The sequence below is a fragment of the Macrobrachium nipponense genome, chromosome 40, assembly GCF_015104395.2.
Source record: "Macrobrachium nipponense isolate FS-2020 chromosome 40, ASM1510439v2, whole genome shotgun sequence".
Taxonomy (NCBI): domain Eukaryota; kingdom Metazoa; phylum Arthropoda; class Malacostraca; order Decapoda; family Palaemonidae; genus Macrobrachium; species Macrobrachium nipponense.
The window spans coordinates 31015896-31034145 of NC_061101.1; the positions used below are offsets into that span (position 1 = coordinate 31015896).

An 18250-nucleotide genomic window follows, 5' to 3' on the forward strand; every position below is an offset into this window, starting at 1 on the left:
GCAGGTTTTTTTTCGAATTCATAATTATATAGGTTTTAGTTGTGCATTAGTGTACATTATTTCAGAATTCTTAATTTACGGGTTTTCTAACATCACAAAATGTATGTCATCGGTTTACCCATCTCTCCAAGTACATTAATTGCTTAATAAAGAATTATTTATATTAGCAGGTCCTTCTATTGTAAAGTACATCTTAAAATTTACCACTGTTTCTATCTCCTTTATCAACATTTTACAACACGATTGTACATTATTCTCGCTGCAATGTTACGAAAGGGCTGTTATTATTATACTCGTGTAATTTGAATGGGTGTTGGGGCATTTTGCCCTGCACGTCAGTTTCGAAATTATCTTCGATTTTATTTGGAAAAACCGCTAAAGATGCACATACTTCAAATTCACCTTCATCCCTTTTATAAGAGATTTTTTCTGTTTCTCCTCTTGATGGTGTCTAAAGGAAAATTAGATTGGAACAGTCAACATAGCAAAATGCAAAAATGCGTTCGTTTGAAATCGTCGACAATTACAGTGTGCTTTTCAGAGGCGTAATACCCTCATCCAAATTGCGCATAATGCAACAAAAGCTGTCCTTCAAGAGGTGCTATTGAACTTTGGTCAGAACATGCTATACGAGTAGGAAGTTTACTCATCGAAATTTCCGCACGTTTGACCATTGTCTAGAGTAACAGATACTAGAAGCTGTTTGATAGAAACATTTTTAAAATTCTCTAGAATAGGAAGGTGAACTGCCCTCGTGTGGAAACCTTTGAGATGTCATAAATTTCATGAAGCTACCGACTACGAACACTGGTTACTAGAAGTGAACTGGTATCTTTTAATCGGCAATCAATAAAACAGAATGAGTCATAGAAGATTAGATATCCGAGTGATGCAGATCAATGACTCGCAATAACATTGACACGCATTTAAAAGCACAGGAATGATCGTACTAAAGTAGTCATAAATATATTCAAAATTACCTTAGCATTTTATAGATTTTATATATTAGATTTTCCCCCTAAATTTATTGATTGAAGAGTAGCAAAGGTCCAAAATAATCATAAGGGAATTTACCAGCTAACTGGTAACACGACGAAAGTATCAAAAGTGTGTGCAAAAGATCTGACGTAAAACTTTCCAATTGTTAGAGTATCCCGTATCTTATACTGCGATTAGTTTTCTGTGAGCAAAACATATTTTCTTTGTGAGTAAAGCTTAAGAGTAGTGTGTTACAGACTCATATCTTGAAAACTTTTGGATAATTTGCGCTGTTGTCATTACGCCGAAGAACCAGTACTTAATGTATAGCAGTTTTGGCCTACTCTATGAGTATGAGGCGAGTTAAAATAATTATGATATTCAAGAATCCGAAGAGCAAAAACTGAAATGATAAATAAGTAAAATTATCCTATTAATATTTTAAACAGAACGATATTACCAATAAACTGCGCATATTTTTTTTTCTGTTGCAGGCAGCCGTTTTGTTGGCATTTCAGAACCAAAGGTTTTCGTCACTACTTTGGTATGACTCCTCCCAGTGCGAATCGCAAGTTCTTTTGTTTTGGGTACATAAATCTTTCATTCGCATTCTTTTAATTTCGGACCTCGATAGTACAGCTTTGATAATTTACACCGATATGCTGCTATATTTCATGAAACCTTGTTTAGTCAGTTTACGAAGAAAAGGCAAAATATGTGTAATCAGTTATGCATGACAGACGAATGACGTAAAACACCTTGAAACGCAAAGCATGTTTGCGCATGCGCTTGATCAGCTGTTGCTGTATAAATGGAGGAATCTGTCCGATCAAAATACGCTGTATTGATGAGTACTTTACCAGTAGCAGTTCGAACCCCATATAGTCCCCAACAACTCGCCATTGATGAGTGTCCAGTTCTCTTTAACTCGGTGCTGAGTACATAAATGCCCTCTATAAATAATGTATTACGCGAGTGGATCTTATTTGTTTTAGTTTCTTTATGTTGTTAAATTGAGAAGAAGTAAGTCAGAGACACAATAAAGGGCGCACGAGACTTCTGATACGTAAAACGTGAGAAAAACCCCCCGACTGTAATGAAGACTCGCCAAATGTTGTAACGAAGAGTTGTGGTAGGGCAACAGTATGTTGGAGCTAGAAGTTTTTCCTGAACAATCACTCAGCGCAGAAAGATGGGAGTTTGTACTAGGTGAGTTCTCGTTCTCGTCTTTCGTTTCCATTGTCGTTTGTTTATATCCATAGGAACCGTTAGCCCGAGGGTTCAGCCCAGCCCTTAACGGTTGTGACACGTTGAAATGCAAGTTTGTTATATCCTAGCTTGTGTTTATTGTTAGTTGCGTGTTACAGTTTTCGTGCCATTTCTTTTGTGGAATGTCTAAGGCCAAATTCTTGTCCAGACTAAAGCCTATTTGTGTAGGGTAAAGCTGACATTTTTAGTCGAGTTTACTGCTTTTGCCTCTTCTTAATTCTTCATTACTAGACCATTTGTAGACGTTGTTTTTCATTTTTAGTCATTCTATTAGGCGCATATTATATCCTATTTTGGGTGTGCTTCATCTTTGGGTAGGTTAACCCAAGGTTAAGCAGTGCACTTTGGATACATGGCATTTTTAGGATTGTTTTACCATGAGAAAAAACGAGTAAAGTATTCTGAATTTCATCACAGTTTTCCTTTAGTTTACAACTGATGAAATATATTTTTGTGATAGCCTATGTGATGCTTAAAAAGTTCATGATAGCCTAATAGGTATCCTTTGGAACTGCAGGGTCAACCTAGGGTAGAATATCACGACAGGCCAACCCTCATCACGGTGGACGGGTCTTATTCACTGTCGATATTTAATTGGTGAAACATGAATACAATTGCAACTCTAAGCATACCATTTAAAAGACTGAAGTTTCGTCAACCATATTGTGATATAGGGTAGATCATCACAGCAGGCCAAGCAGGCCACCTACCATCAATGCAAGCCACCCTCCGAAAAAGTACATTATAAGGCGTCCTGACACCCGAGATGGGCATCAGTCGCGACTTTTTGTTGGTGAGAAACTTGAGCTAAAGACCTCTACTCTCCTTTCGAAGTAAGTATTTTCTCCAAAGTTAGAAATTAAGGCCAAATTTTAAGATTTAAACAGAGGGTACTGAAAACGGTCTCAAACGTAGTGCAAATCTCACCAAAAACGCGTTCAACATTTTACTTACAACTCGAGGTATTTAGAAGATTGACGCCATCTCGATGTTTACGGAGTAGCTTGTGTCAATAAACTAACATTTCCTGTGATAAATCCGCACACCACTTGTACCACAGATGCTGGAGCACTTTATCACAACAAATCGAAACACGATTTCTCATCAACAACAAGCCAGGCGTTAACAGCTGTTGGGGTAGAAGATGACGAGAAGCGTGCTCTTGGCTAATTTTTAAATAAGTAGTAAAACATCAATTTGTTCCGACTAAGTACAAACCGTCGGTTGTTCTAACAAAAGGATATCCGCGGGAACGCGCCGCCGCTACCGCATACAAAGAGTTCAAACTTTCGCTGTAACTGGGTATGGGGTAACTGCGCGGGGTGAGCCCGGGCAGCTTGGTAGGTCATTGTGATACCATTCTTTTCGCGGTAGCCGTCGTGTCAACACCTACTCCTTCCGCCTTGACCCGACTTGAGATAAACAATGCATGACCGCCGACTGTAGTCTTTCTTTATCGTGATATATCTTTGACATCCTGTGTTTGAGTGCTTCCCCAGTGCCCTATTCCTATCCTTTTATTTATCCTTTAGTATTACCTAGCATCCTAACTTCCCTGTAAGTATGGAAGGCGGATCTATGGTGGGTTTTTCGGGAGGATTTGTGTGTGTGTTTCCGATGGCATGCGTTGCGGTACAATCTTTGCCTTCGCCAACCTCGGATCCTCATCTTTTGGTGTATTGCTTGTAGGGGTTTTGAATGTTCCCCTGATGCATCGTGTTCAACCTGTGCGCAGTGGAATAATGATCAGTGGAGGCTCTATTATGAGGCGCATGAGAGTGTTTTCAGTGACGCTAATGTTGATGCCGATAAGCCTAGCCTAGGCCGACTACTGTGGGGCCTAAGGCCGTGTGTGAGGGGGATAGTGCCCATTGGAGAACACTAGGCCTAGTAATCCTTCCTCCTTATTAACGGGGGACCTAGTTAGTGAGCCTAGTGTCCTTCCCAAGAAACTTAGGCTAAAAGAACCTTCGTCATCGGGGGCTAGGAAAGCAGGTAAGAGGAAAGAAGCTACCCTAGGGGCTGGGATCCATGTTCCTGCCTCGAAGCGTAACAAGAAGGGGTCTTCAACCGAGAGCTTGTTCCCGCCTAGCCTAAAAGGCCGAACTATCTAGGTATGACCATAGCAGTACCGAGACACAGCGGGTGCCAAGGTAACCCCCTGTTCCTCTCGGGCACAATCAGTCCAGCCCCAGGAGGGATCCGGTGACGGACCTGATGCCTCACCCTCCCATCCTGAGGACAGTGCTAAGGAGCCCGGAACGGGACCCAACTCGCAGGAGACGGAGGCCCCGGCCCCCTCCCCTCCAGAAGTTGCGGCAACCCAACCCGACGCAAGAAGCCAGCCAGCCACAACGCTCGGAGGAGGAGCATCAATGTAGACCTTTCGATGCCGCAAGGCCTAGGTCGCGCTGAGAGACCAGTGCCAGCGTTGATGCCCGAAAAAGCTAGGCCAAGGCATGAGCCTAGTACCTACCGCACCACCTCCATCAGTTAGCCTAGGTACAGTGGGGGCCCAGGTCCTCACTCCCGCACTGGACATTGCGAACCTGGTCAAACAGGCGGTGGAGGACTACTTAAGCTCCAAAAAGGAGAAAAGGGTTTCCCTTCCTAGCAAGTGGAGAAGAAGAACACCAGTCTAGAGGAGTCTGCCCGTAGGATGGAAGAAGCCAGGAAGAAGTTCCTTTTGGAAAAGAAGTCAGAGGAACTGTTTCCAGATTTGGGTGACAGTTCTGACTCTGATTCCGAGCCCCGATTCTGCTCCGAGGGGGAGCCCGATTCTGACCCCCGATATTCTGGACGGCAGTCAGACTAGCTCACCTGCGGAGCCCGAGCCCTTATCATTCAACCAGATTCTGTCGTTGATTAGAAGCGCCAATGGCCTAACAGAAACTGAGGAACTGAACCAGGAGTTTCAGTCCAGAGTGCATGAGGTGCTCAACCTGAAGAATTCACAGCCCCCCTCGGTCAGCCTCCCCTGGAGCAACCAGGTTAGGTACTAGCCATGGCTAGAGTCGTCCCGAGAAGCCACGACTTCACCAACTAGGGTATCTGAGAAACAGAGGTGGCTTCCTATCCCTGCTCAGGGGCCAGCAGGTATTATAGGCCAACAGGTGACAAACTAAGGAGTCTGCATATTCCAGGGACCTTGCAGATCTCTTAGATGTCAGTCTGGACGCCCTTCAGAAAAAGCCACCTCTTTGCTCTCTCCCATCAGAAAAAACCGAAGGACTCATTCGCGCTCTAGCTCTGGGCCCATCGATAAGCAATTCGTGGGATGGAAACGTCTACTGGCAGCACTTCCGCATTCTTACCCGAGCTCCAGCCTCGCAGCAGCCAGCAGAACTTATTCTTCGTTCATGCAGTGTTGGGATCAAGACACTCTCGCACCAAGCAGACAACTTAGCGGTCCTGTGGGCTAATATGGAGGTGAAAAGGATGAGAGAATGCCTTCAAGGAGGCCAAATCGCCAGTGGTGAGAGACCTCCTCCCGGACTTACGGAAAAACCCGCTGTTCCAGAAAGAACTTATTCCTGCGGAAGAAGTTCGCAAGGCAGCGGAGAAGAAGGAGCGATCTCTCCAATCTAGGTGGGCTCTCTCCAATTCCGCAACCCCGGGCCATAGATTACGGCCAGCACCACAGATTAGCCAACAGGTAAGAGAAGCGCAGCAGACCGGCTTTTCCCGTGCGTAGGCGAGAGGAGAAGAAACCTTACTCTGTGTCGAAGGACAAGTTCCATAGGGAGAAGACTCGTCCCTTTCCATCAAAGGAGCGGAAGCAGAAGGGCAACAGAAGAGAGGGAGGTCCCCGCAAGAATTCGAGGCCAGATCCTGCCCGTCAGCGGAAGGTAGGGGGTTGCTTGGCTGCCAATTGGCAAGTGTGGCAGCAAGCAGGAGCGGAAGATTGGACCCTGCAGGTTATCAAGTCAGGCTACCGTCTTCCCTTCCAGTCTACACCCACTCTATCCCTACCACCCCCATCCAGTCCCCTTCCTATCGACCGGACTCGGACCGCGGACGGGCCCTGGAGGAGGAAATATCCAAGCTACTTCAGAAAGGGGCGTTGGAAGAGGTTCAGGATCCAGGTCCAGGGTTCTACTCCAGACTCTTCCTGGTAGAAAGGCAACAGGGGTTGGAGGCCGGTCATAGACCTTTCACCCCTCAACAAGTTCCTTTCTCTGACAAAGTTTCGGATGGAAACGGCAGACTCCGTTCGAGCTTGTGTCAGGGAGGGAGACTTCATGGCCTCAATAGATCTTCAAGATGCCTACTTCCAAGTCCCTGTTCACCCTCCTCCAGTAAAATTCCTCAGGATTGGCAGCAAGGGAAAGACTCTGCAGTTCACCTGCCTGTGCTTCGGCCTCGCCACAGCCCCACAGGTGTTCACCAGGGTCTGCAAGATAGTGTCAGTTTGGGCACACGCAAGAGGCATCCGTCTCCTCCGCTACCTGGACGATTGGCTCATCTAGCCGAGACGGTTGCGCAGTGTGCGGAGCACCTTCAGCTAGTTTTGTCATTCGTTCAGGAACTGGGAGTGGTGGTGAATGTCGACAAGTCGGATTTCACTCCCAGGCAAAGGTATGGTGTACCTCGGAATGACACTAGATTCATCCCTCATGAAGGCCTTCCCCTCGGAGAACAGGGTCTCCGGCCTAGTATCTCAAGTGCGGAGAGCTTTGGGGCCCAGCCCTCCCACGGCAAAACTCTGCAGTCCATCTTAGGACCACATGGCCTCAATAGAGAGACTAGTGCCTCACAGCAGAAGTATGAGGCCGCTTCAGTGGCTGTTCAAGAAACAATGGTCTCCTCAGGAAGGGGACCCCACAGCAAAATTCTTCTCTCCCAAGAAGTAAGGAAGTCCCTGGAGTGGTGGATGGTGCCTTCCCACCTCCAAGGGGGCATCTCTCTCAGTCCGAGAACCCCAGAGATTCTTCTCTTCACGGATGCATCAAAAAGAAGGGTGGGGGGCGCGACCTGACGAGGAAGAAGTTGAGCGGCCTGTGGTCGGAAGAAGAGAAAGCAGCTCACATCAATGTCTTGGAATTGAAGGCAGTCTTCCTCTCCCTTCAGCACTTCCTGTCTCACTCCAAGGGAAAACGGTGGGCCTAATGTCAGACAACTCCACGGTGGTGGCATATCTAAACAAACGGGGGCACAGTCTCACTGGATCTCTGTCGCCTGGCAGTACAAATCCAGGAGTTAGCAGAGGAAATGGACATCACCCTCAAGGCAAGATATATTCCAGGCAAGAAAAATGTTTGGGCGGACCATCTGAGCAGGGACAGAATAATCAACACAGAGTGGTCCTCCATCAAGAAGTAGCAGATGGCCTGATAAAGAGGTGGGGCTCTCCGTCGATAGACCTCTTTGCCACCGCATGGAACAGAAAACTGCCAGTGTTCTTCTCCCCACTCCCACACCCGCAGGCAGCGGGGGAGGATGCCCTCCTGCAAGATTGGAAGAACCTGGACGCTTACGCCTTTCCGCCTTTCCCCCTCCTCCAGAAGATCCTTCAGAAGATTCGCTACTCGCAGAACCTGCGAGTAACCTTAGTAGCTCCTTGGTGGCCGGAAGCCCCCTGGTTCCCAGAAGTGCTGGATCTTCAGTTAGAGGACCCGGTAAGCCTACCAGACAGAATAGATCTCCTCGCCCAAGCCCAACAACGGATGCCTACACCCCCAAATCCGTCGGCCCTCCGCTTACACGGGTTCAGACTGTCATCAAAATCCTCCGCGATAGAGGTTTTTCCAGGGCAGTTAGCTGGGGCCATGGCCAATCCTGTGAAACCTTCCTCAGGCAGATTGTACCAGGGAAAGTGGCGACGGTTTCAAGATTGGTGTCAAGATAAAGGCATTGCCCCAGACGAGGCCACCATCCCTCAACTAGCGGGTTTTTTCCACCACCTCAGGAAGGATAAACGACTATCCATATCGGCAGTGGAGGGTTATAGAGCGGCTTTAAATCAAGTATTCGCGTTGAAAGGCATGGACCTCGCTGCATCTCCAGAAATTTTGTTGCTCTTCAAGCACTTTAGAAGACCAGTCCCCCGAGAGAGCTACGGACTCCCCACTGGATGTAGCCTTAGTCCTGGAAAATCCTTGAGAGGTCCTCCCTATGAGCCCTTACATTCAGCTTCCTTGAAGAACCTCACCTTGAAGACCCTTTTCCTCTTAGCCCTGGCATCTTCGAAGAGGGTCAGCGAACTACACGCGCTGTCCTACGAAGTGTCACACACCAGGCGTTGGAGGGAGATGGGGTTCTCGTTTGTCCCTGGCTTTGTAGCCAAGACTCAAGACCATACAAGCCAGAGGAGATGTTTTCCTCTTTTACCATTCCTTCCTTGGGGTGATTTTACCGGCTTTGACAAAGAGGAACTGATTCTATGCCGGTCAGAGCCGGATGAAAGCCTACCTCAAGAGGACGAGACAGTTCAGACCGGCTATCAAACGGCTGTTCGTGGCCACGGGCAAGCATCCGAAAGAGGTGGCTAAGAATACCATCTCCTTCTGGATCAGACAGGTATAAGAAGGGCCTACGAAAACAAGGAAGTACAATGCCAAAGGTGAGGGCTCACGAAGTTAGGGGCATAGGCTCCTCTATGCTCTTCAGGAAGAACCTCTCAAGTGGGTCAGGTATTGAGAGCAGGCACCTGGAAGAGTCAAACCACCTTCACCTCCTTCTACCTACGAGAAAGTTACGTTCAAAATCTCTAGAAGTGTTCTCTCTGGGCCCCATTGTCGCAGCCCAAGAGATCCTCTAGGCGTTGGTCACCCGCACTGCGTACCTCAATTTGGAAATACACACACACACACTCCCAGCAATTCCCGCCTAAGTCTGGCCGAATGTAAGGGGTATGAGTGAGTTTTCCTGGTAATATCCTACGTATGACTGTACTGTCCATGACACGACTTGGTCCACTACTGACTTACCTGGAGAGTAGAATGATGGCTAAGAATCCTTCAGGAACAGCTCTCTTGAGTGAGTATTAGTACCATAGGTTAGGACAACCAGCAGCCGGAGCCCCTTGGGTTCTCCCCTATTGAATCCTTACCGGTAAAGTGTCATGAGGATAGGGGGTCTGGGTTAACATCAGGTCATGTGAAGTTATTGGCGGCTCTTCAAAGGGTACATTTCCAGGTCACTCACCTTCCCATCCTCAGTTCGAGTCTCCTTTTGTTAGACAACCGACGGTTTGTACTTAGTCGGAACAAAAGTAATTTTGTCGAAAAATGAAGTTTTTATTGTAAAACTAATATTGTAGTACCTACCTGAACACCTGAACTAGCCCTGGTCACTTACCAGCCCGAACCATCATTTATTAAAAATTTACCAAATCTTTGGTTAAAATAAACGATCAGTGTTGCCAATCTCCTGGCAAACACCCTCGTTACCTAGTTACCAGCCCACCGCTAGTAGCCCTGCCTCACGGGCCGGTCACAAACCTGCCCTCTCACGTCAATCATAACTCAATAACTCTGTATGAGAGGGGAGGGTGGGAATCATTCAGGGTGTTCAGGTAGGTATTACAATACTAGTTTTACAATAAAAACTTCATATTGCAATACACCCCCTGAACACTGAACTAGCCCGATTAACACATTAATTTGGATTGTGGGGAATCAAATCTGCCGCGGCCCTCCACTGTACTAGTTGTCAGTCAATATAATTGAGTACGCGAGTCAGTCTCAAGTTCATTTGTCACTCGTCCAAGCTAATCTCCCATGTGTGGCCTTCTAGGCCTGCCATATGTGGAGGAAAAACTCCCTGCACCTCTACCCTAAGGTCAAAACTCATTGAGTGCGGAAGGGATACAAACCTGTTTCCTCTCAGCTGGCTATGTGCCTCACCTGAGTAGAGGAAAAAACTGAAGACCTCCCATGTGGCTCTCGGCCTCTCCATGTATGGAGGGAAATCTGAAGACCCCCTGTGGCTCTCGGCCTCTCATGAATGGAGGAATCTGAAGACCTCCCATGTGGCTCTCGGGCCTCTCATGTATGGAGGGAAACTGAAGACCTCCCATGTGGCCTTAGGCCCTCTCATGTACGGAGGAGACAACGGTGTCGTCGATCGTAGTGATGTCCTCTCTTGTAGTGTTGTACCTGCCTGTCTGTACTCTGCCTGGTTGGCACTTGGAAGAATACCCTCAGATAGACCCAGACATGTTCTTTCCTATCTTTCCTAATACTTAAAATCCTCTTGTGATATATCATATCATGAATACCTTATACATATTCCGAATATTCGCTCCCTACTCTAATAACTAACAGACAGCAAGATTGTTGGGTTTAAAAATAGAATTTAGGCCAAAGGCCGAGTATTGGGACCTATGAGGTCAGTCAGCGCTGAAGGGAAATTGAGAAAGTTTGAAAGGTGTGAAAGGAAGAAAAACCTCTGTTGCACAATGAGTCCAGTGTTGGAGGAGCGTGGAAAATAGGATGAGAGAATATGGAGAGAATATGAAATCAGAAAAAGTGAGAGAGAGCTGAGAGAGAGAGAGAGGAGAGAGAGAGAGAGAGAGAAAAGAGGAGAGAAACACAATCGTCTAGGATAAAGAGAGAATATAAAATCAGGGAAAAGAGAGAGAGAGATAAAATCAGGGAAAAGAGAGAGAGAGAGAGAAATTACGATCGTCTAATATCTCCACCTCCGCAAATTGCAGCAAGTTAAAAGGGTATTATCTTAACGATAATACTCGTATAACTCCGTACAGCTATGAACAACCGAACGAGAACTTGTTGCTAATGCGATCGACTCCTATAACAACATCACTTTATTGTATTGATCAGCGTGTGACAGTGATCGAATCCGATAGCAACATGTTATTGTATTCATCCGCGTGGGACGGTAATTACTGTATCATGTTATAAATGCAGCTGAAGCTAATAAGGCAAAATTACGTTCATCAGCAACCTGGACAGAAGTCCCGAGCTTATGTATGAATTCCAACGCAGCCGTGGTAAAAGAAACTAATAGCATGAAAGAGCTCATTACTGTTGTTTTCACACAGACAAAGGATTAATAACGTATATAAAGTGTAAGGTTCGTAATACCTATGAAAACGAGTGAAAAACGAACGGAATCCTAAATTTAACGCCATCTAACCCGAGGGAAAAACTAGCTTCCAATGAGACGTATCAGTCAAATTTTGGTCTTAAATTACATCGTAAGACGAAACAGTATGACTTTCGTTACAAATAAAGTTAAGTATCCAGATATTCATTAATATGCTAACTAAGGACAAAAACATTAGCCGAGACCAAGTGATATGGTTGAATCTGAAGCCAAGGAGAAAAAAAAATACTAGCCGGCATCTTTGTCTGTCTAAACCACACCTCCTTACAATAGTGCTGTTGACGACAAGCTAGTGTAATTATAATTTAATTGAAAAGTAATAAAATAATATTTAAAGGTAATTAAATTAACTTTATTAGGCCTAATATTAATTTCAGTTGTCATAGTAATTTGATAATACGACTGGTAATAATTTGTAACTGTAATTGACATAAGCTCAATATAAATACTGACGGCAATAGTCTGTTAAACGTATGAAGACGTCATACATACAAATTCCTTATATCTGACATCTGATTATATGCCCCAAGATAGATACCTCATTGACTATATTAAATGTCAACATAGTTGAAGACACGTCTCCTTTAAGACGTTTGTACAAACTTGGCATAAGTGAGTGTGTTGTTACGTTAGTCATTTTAGTCAATCAGGAGAGAATGAGATGGATACGGCGACGCAAACCCGTATCCGTCATCCGCTGATTCCAGCGTGAATGACTGCCGAGTTTAGTGTTTATACTACGCCAATATGATACACATAATACAACTATAATGCTTTAGTCGGACAGAATCCGCTCTTCATTCTGTTCGATTACATTCATATTAATTATCCTCAGATCGGATTCTCGTTCATTTTCAATTACACCTGTATTGAATTATCCGAAGTCAAGAATGCCTTAAGCCTACAGCGTTAGCCAATATAAAAATAACTACCGATATGTTGTACAGCGAATACTTTAGGTTAGGCTAGGCTACTGAATATGCATACGATATATCATCGTGAACACTAGGCTAACCGTAGTTAATTTTATTCGATTTCTCTTCATACTGAATATCCTAAGTCAATATGCATTGACGGAGAATTAGTTGATATTAACAATTATCGTATCGTATACGTAGAGGAAAGTAACCTTAAAGACGAAGGAGCATATCTGAAAGACCAACCTGGCCTAAAAGCTTTCTGATGCAAGGAACTCGAAGCAGGAAAAAGCCTAAAGATGCTCTAAGGACACTGTGCCTCTAAAAACTACACTTTTAATAGAAACCGACCCGAAGAAGGCCTGCACTTCTCTTCCTAAACTAAACACTATGGTAACCTATTATCCCTACTCGTCTATATCTGACCTAAGTTTTTATCATCCTGAGAACTTACACATCGAGGGTAAGGGGAATCTGCTGCCAACACTGCCTGCTCCGCGCCAGGGGGGACGGCGGATCCTGCCCGTGGGCTTGCGGATCCCCATAACCCCCAGCACCGGTTAGGGCTGATTCTGGAACAGGCAGGGGAGCTGGAAAAGAACGATTAGTAATTTCAGTATCCCTATTGCTCGATCTATCCTCACATAATCTTGACCTAAAATCGGTAACAGAGATGTCATCGAGGGAAGGGGAATCTGCTGCCAACACTGCCTGCTCCGCGCCAGGGGGGACGGCGGATCCTGCCCGTGGGCTTGCGGATCCCCATAACCCCCAGCACCGGTTAGGGCTGATTCTGGAACAGGCAGGGGAGCTGGAACAGAACGATTAGTAATTTCAGTATCCTATTGCTCGATCTATCCTCGCCTAATCTTGACATAAAATCGGTAACAGAGATGTCATACTCGATGTCAGCGTACTCTCAAGTCTCTTAAAGAGCACTGTCTCTAAGTCTTTATCTTGAATCTACGTTAGTCTCTTCCTGCCTACAGTTACTTCTTAATACGAGACCTTTCCTATGTTTGAGATACCCTAACATCTGGTCCAAAGACCACTCCTGACAACATTCCAAACATCTGGTTTTTACATTATATTGAACAGGCCTACGATTTACGCATAAGGAATGACTATCGTGTCATAGGGTACTCATCCTTTTCTTGCATTGTTGGCAAAGACGATACGTTGTTGAACTCCCGCTCGTCGTTTTCTGTGATGTCGTGGCCGAGGATGCAGTAGTCGTTGTCGTAGCCTGTGTTGTTTCTTACTTTGCAGAATCATTTGTTTCTAATGACAAGGTATTAAGAGCAATCCAACCGTAATCCAAAGGGATGCGTAATTCGTCACCAAATTCAATCAAATCAAAGGTGCAAATGAAGGCCGGCAAGACCAAAAAGGAGTTCGCTGTGGATACATCTGTACTCCACCGCGAACGATAAGTGATTGACGTGAGAGGGCAGGTGTGACCGGCCCGTGAGGCAGGGCTACTAGCGGTGGGCTGGTAACTAGGTAACGAGGGTGTTTTGCCAGGAGATTGGCAACACTGATCGTTTTTTATTTTAACCAAAGATTTGGTAAATTTTTTAATAAAAATGATGGTTCGGGCTGGTAAGTGACCAGGGCTAGTTCAGGTGTTTTTTCAGGGGGTGTATTGCAATATTATTTTTTCCTATATACAAACCTAGGTTGTCTAACGATTATGGCCCTCCTCATCCACCCCTCATTGAGTTATGGCCCCCATTTTGAAGAGTGTGTCTGTTTAGACTAAGTATTCTAACGGCTCAAAGAATGGTATCACAATGACCTACCCAAGCTGGCCCGGGCTCACCCCGCGCAGTTACCCCAGACCCAGGTACAGCGATTCAAGTTTGAACTCTTTGTATGCGGTAGCGGCGGCGCGTTCCCGCGGATATCCCTTTTGTTAGACAACCTAGGTTTGTATATAGGAAAAAATAATTTTTCGACAAAATTACTTATTTTACATATTTTATGCATGATTTAATTTGAAAATATTCGTTATTGAAAAAGTACTCGACTCTGACTCAAATTTAAGTAATTATTTTTCTGAATTAGAACGTTCTTTCAAGTTCTGTATTATGACGTCACGACATCTTGACTTTCGTACCTATTGTAAATAATTGCTATACTCAACTGTCATTGCAGAACAGTTTACCAGTTATTCATGCAGATTGTTATCAGCTATACATGTAATTGTTATAATCGTAATGCGCATATATATCTTTATTATTTACTTTTTGGATATATGAAGATGTTTTACTGCTGGATTATCGCCGTAGTGTGACGCAATCGTTTTCGGTCCATGGGCCTCTGTCTGTTTTCGCACCATAAGAAATTATGGGGCCGAATTTGCAATGACCAGAAAGTCGTTTTTTGTTAAAAGAGGAAAGTTAGCATTGAGGGGCATATGTTTTGACTGAGAAAAATACAAATTTATTCAATAGCTAGCTTGTAAAAATACTTGGTTATAAAAACTTGATTGACAACTAAGCAGCATGTCTACTATGGGTTTCAGAGACAGTGCAAGCAGGTTTTTGGGGCAATACCTATTTCTGTAACGAACACTCTTAACAGAACGAGATTTTGCTATAGTGCATTACACCCAGTGCCGTAATTTATAAGGGTATCGTGAATCACTAATCGTAAAGAATAACGACACTTGTCTTGGTTACCAAGAGAAAAACTCCATTATGCAGAAATGGATACGAACACGCGTATAAAGCTCCACCTACCCTCTCCCCACAACCCCAACCCCCCCCCCCCTCCACCGCCATCCCTTTTCTTCTTCGTTCCTCCGCCTTCCTTTCTCTCTCTCTCGCTCGCCTCTCTCTCTCTCTCTCTCTCTCTCTCTCTCTGTTGCCATTCGGTATGTGTTGACCCTCCAAACTGGGTATAAGACTACACACAAAACGTTGAAATTGGTGAAATTAGGCTATGTATTGGAAGTATATATACATAAATATTAAAGCAATTTTATCATTATTGCATTACTATGACAACTAGAATTCATGGAAACAGTTTATAACCTGTTAAGCGTCACCCACGTAATAATACGTTTACCGCGATCTACTCGGTAGCGCCTTCAACGGGATATTACGTTCAAGACTTTAACTGTGCTTGTCAAGCCGTCAGCCCCGTAATAATCGTTTACTCGTATAGAAAGTGTAGGAACATCATTTGGTACACTCTCAGCACATGGGAAACTTATTTCCAGCCTGGCAACTCTTTCCTGGTGGTCGCTTATGCTAGAAAACTGCCTGTCCCTGTTGGTTTTCTTTCAATACGCTTCGGGCGTTTATCGAGACATTGGATTTCGCGTCTTTCACAATGAATGTCCCAAAGAGGAGGCATATTTCTTTAGGTGAGATCAATCAAATACTAGATGAGGAGTGTGATATTGATAACCTATTTGATGATGAGAGCTCTAGTTCTGAATCCTCCAGTGATGATACAAACTTTTCCTTCCAATTTGCGGGAGGTGAAGATGACTTTTCTTTGCCGAGTGACTGGACTCCGAGAAGAGAGAGAGAGAGAGAGAGAGAGAGAGAGAGAGAGAGAATTTCCTACAGTTAATTACAGTATGAATAACAAGCATAAAAATCAATATTAACTTTGAAAAACTATCATCAGTGCTATGATCGCTGATTACAAAAAAAGCGTGACGGTACGTTAGCAGCGAGCTCATCAGGGCGACGCTTAACAGGATAATGGAACGGGTTCGGGTTATGTGTGAAGCCTCCACTAATGTGGCAACGATGATTTTGCCATTCTTAGCATGCAAACATTAAAGCATGCAAACATTAAAGGTTACATTTATTTCTGGCATACGATTATTTAAGAAATTCAAAATACTAATAAGACTGAAATCAATGAAAAAAAGTGCTAGCAAAAACAAAAAAGCAAAAAAAAAAAAAAAAAAAACAAAAAAAAAAAAAAAACGTAGGCGTTCCTCTATGCACTTTTCCGTATTCGTTCCTCTATGGTTTTCGGCAGCCAGATGTACGAAACGTTAGAAACATTTGATTTTATCTACGTTAGAAATATCTGTAATTTTTCGGGGTAATTTGGTTGCAAAAAAGGGATAATATACATGAATTAAATCAAAATTTTTAAATAACAATGTAAATTTAAACTAAATAACGAGTAAAGTAAACAGTTTAGGGAATAAAACTTTGCAGTTTCGTCGTCTGTCGTCGTCTGCTGTTTGTAATTGTGTTTATGGCGCGCGCGCTTAGAAACCAGGAACAGCAACGGGTTTAAAGTGCAATGTGGAGTGAACTGAGACCAAAATGTGTATAATAACAATCAAATAAGCACTGTGGAGTTTCAGTTGTGATGGCAGTAAGGATAAAAACCGCCGATTACAAGGTAAGAATGAATTCAGTTCCAACCATAACCCCGGGAATAACAAGTTTCATACTTTCACTAATATAGGCAACAAAATGTTGTTTTATTGTGCTGATTACAACTGCAATCTTGAGTAAGATCAATAAACGTTACATACATACGCTAACATTGTTCAAATGAGTGCTGGGAAGGCTGGGGAAAGATGGTGGCCGTCACTGATGAGAACGTCCATGAAAAACGTAGCCGCCATATTGGATTTCAAAACTGCCTTGAAAACATATTTTACGAAGAGCGTCACATGCTTATTTTAGTTCGTATGGGGCTTTCATATATCACAATATGTTGACGAAACTTCAGTCTTTTAAATGGTATGCTTAGAGTTGCAATTGTATTCATGTTTCACCAATTAAATATCGAGTGAATAAGACCCGTCTACCGTGATGAGGGTTGGCCTGTTGTGATGTTTCCCCCTATGAAAGCCCCATACGAACTAAAATAAGCATGTGAGCTCTTCGTAAAATATGTTTTCAAGGCAGTTTTGAAATCCAATATGGCGGCTACGTTTTGCATGGACGGTTCTCATCAGTGACGGCCACCATCTTTCCCCAGCCTTCCCAGCACTCATTTGAACAATGTTAGCGTATGTATGTAACGTTTATTGATCTTACTCAAGATTGCAGTTGTAATCAGCACAATAAAACAACATTTTGTTGCCTATATTAGTGAAAGTATGAAACTTGTTATTCCCGGGGTTATGGTTGGAACTGAATTCATTCTTACCTTGTAATCAGTGGTTTTATCCTTACTGCCATCACAACTGAAACTCCACAGTGCTTATTTGATTGTAATTATACACATTTTGGTCTTAATTCACTCCACAGTGCACTCGAACCACATTGCTGTTCGTGTTTCCTAAGCACTCACTCCGTAAACAAACGTTACGAGCAGCAGACGACAACAACTGATTATGAGATGCAAAGCTTTATTCCCTTAATTGTTTACTGTACTCAATATTTAGTTTAACTCTACTTCAAAATGTTTATTTAATTCATGTCCATTATCCCTTTTTTGCAACCAAATTAACCCCCAAAAATTACAAATATTTCGGATGTATACTTAAGAGCAGACCGACGTGAGGAAAAATGGCTCATCGTTGTCAATCTAGTGGAGCGTCACACATACGCCGATGCATTTACAAACTGTTTCGATGAATTCTAGTTGTCATAGTAATGCAGTAATGATAAAATTGCTCTAATATGTATATATACTACAAATAGATACGCTAATTTCACTTATTTCCCCGGTTTTTTGTAAGTCTTATACCTAGTTGGAGGGTAAGCACATACCAATTGACAACACTGATAAACAATTGAAGAGCGCAAAACGCCGCAAAGAATGCCGTAGTCCCCTTGAATAAGTACGAATAAGTGCTGGTATGAGGTGGGTTTACGATTGTTGTGATGAAAGTGCCCCAGCGTCTATGGGTACAAGTGGTGTGCAGATTTAGCACATGAAATGGGAAGTTTGTTGACACAAGCGACTTCCGTAAACATCAAGATAGCGTCAATCTTCGAAACATTTTTAGTTGTAAGTAAAAATTTCTAAAGCGTTTTGGTGAGATTTCCACTGCCGTAGCCACCCTTTTCAGTACCCTC

At 43.8% G+C, this 18250-nt stretch overlaps 1 protein-coding gene across 1 annotated transcript in view; it reads left to right on the forward strand.

Moving 5' to 3' along the window:
- Positions 1-1788: 1788 nt before the first annotated feature.
- The window catches only part of LOC135212059 (PHAF1 protein CG7083-like), a 73623-nt gene continuing 57161 nt past the window's right edge, over positions 1789-18250 (forward strand). Inside the window, 1 exon segment of the mRNA XM_064245399.1 lies at positions 1789-2187. Within this exon segment, the coding sequence (XP_064101469.1) occupies positions 2124-2187 (64 nt within the window). The 5' untranslated portion in view covers positions 1789-2123.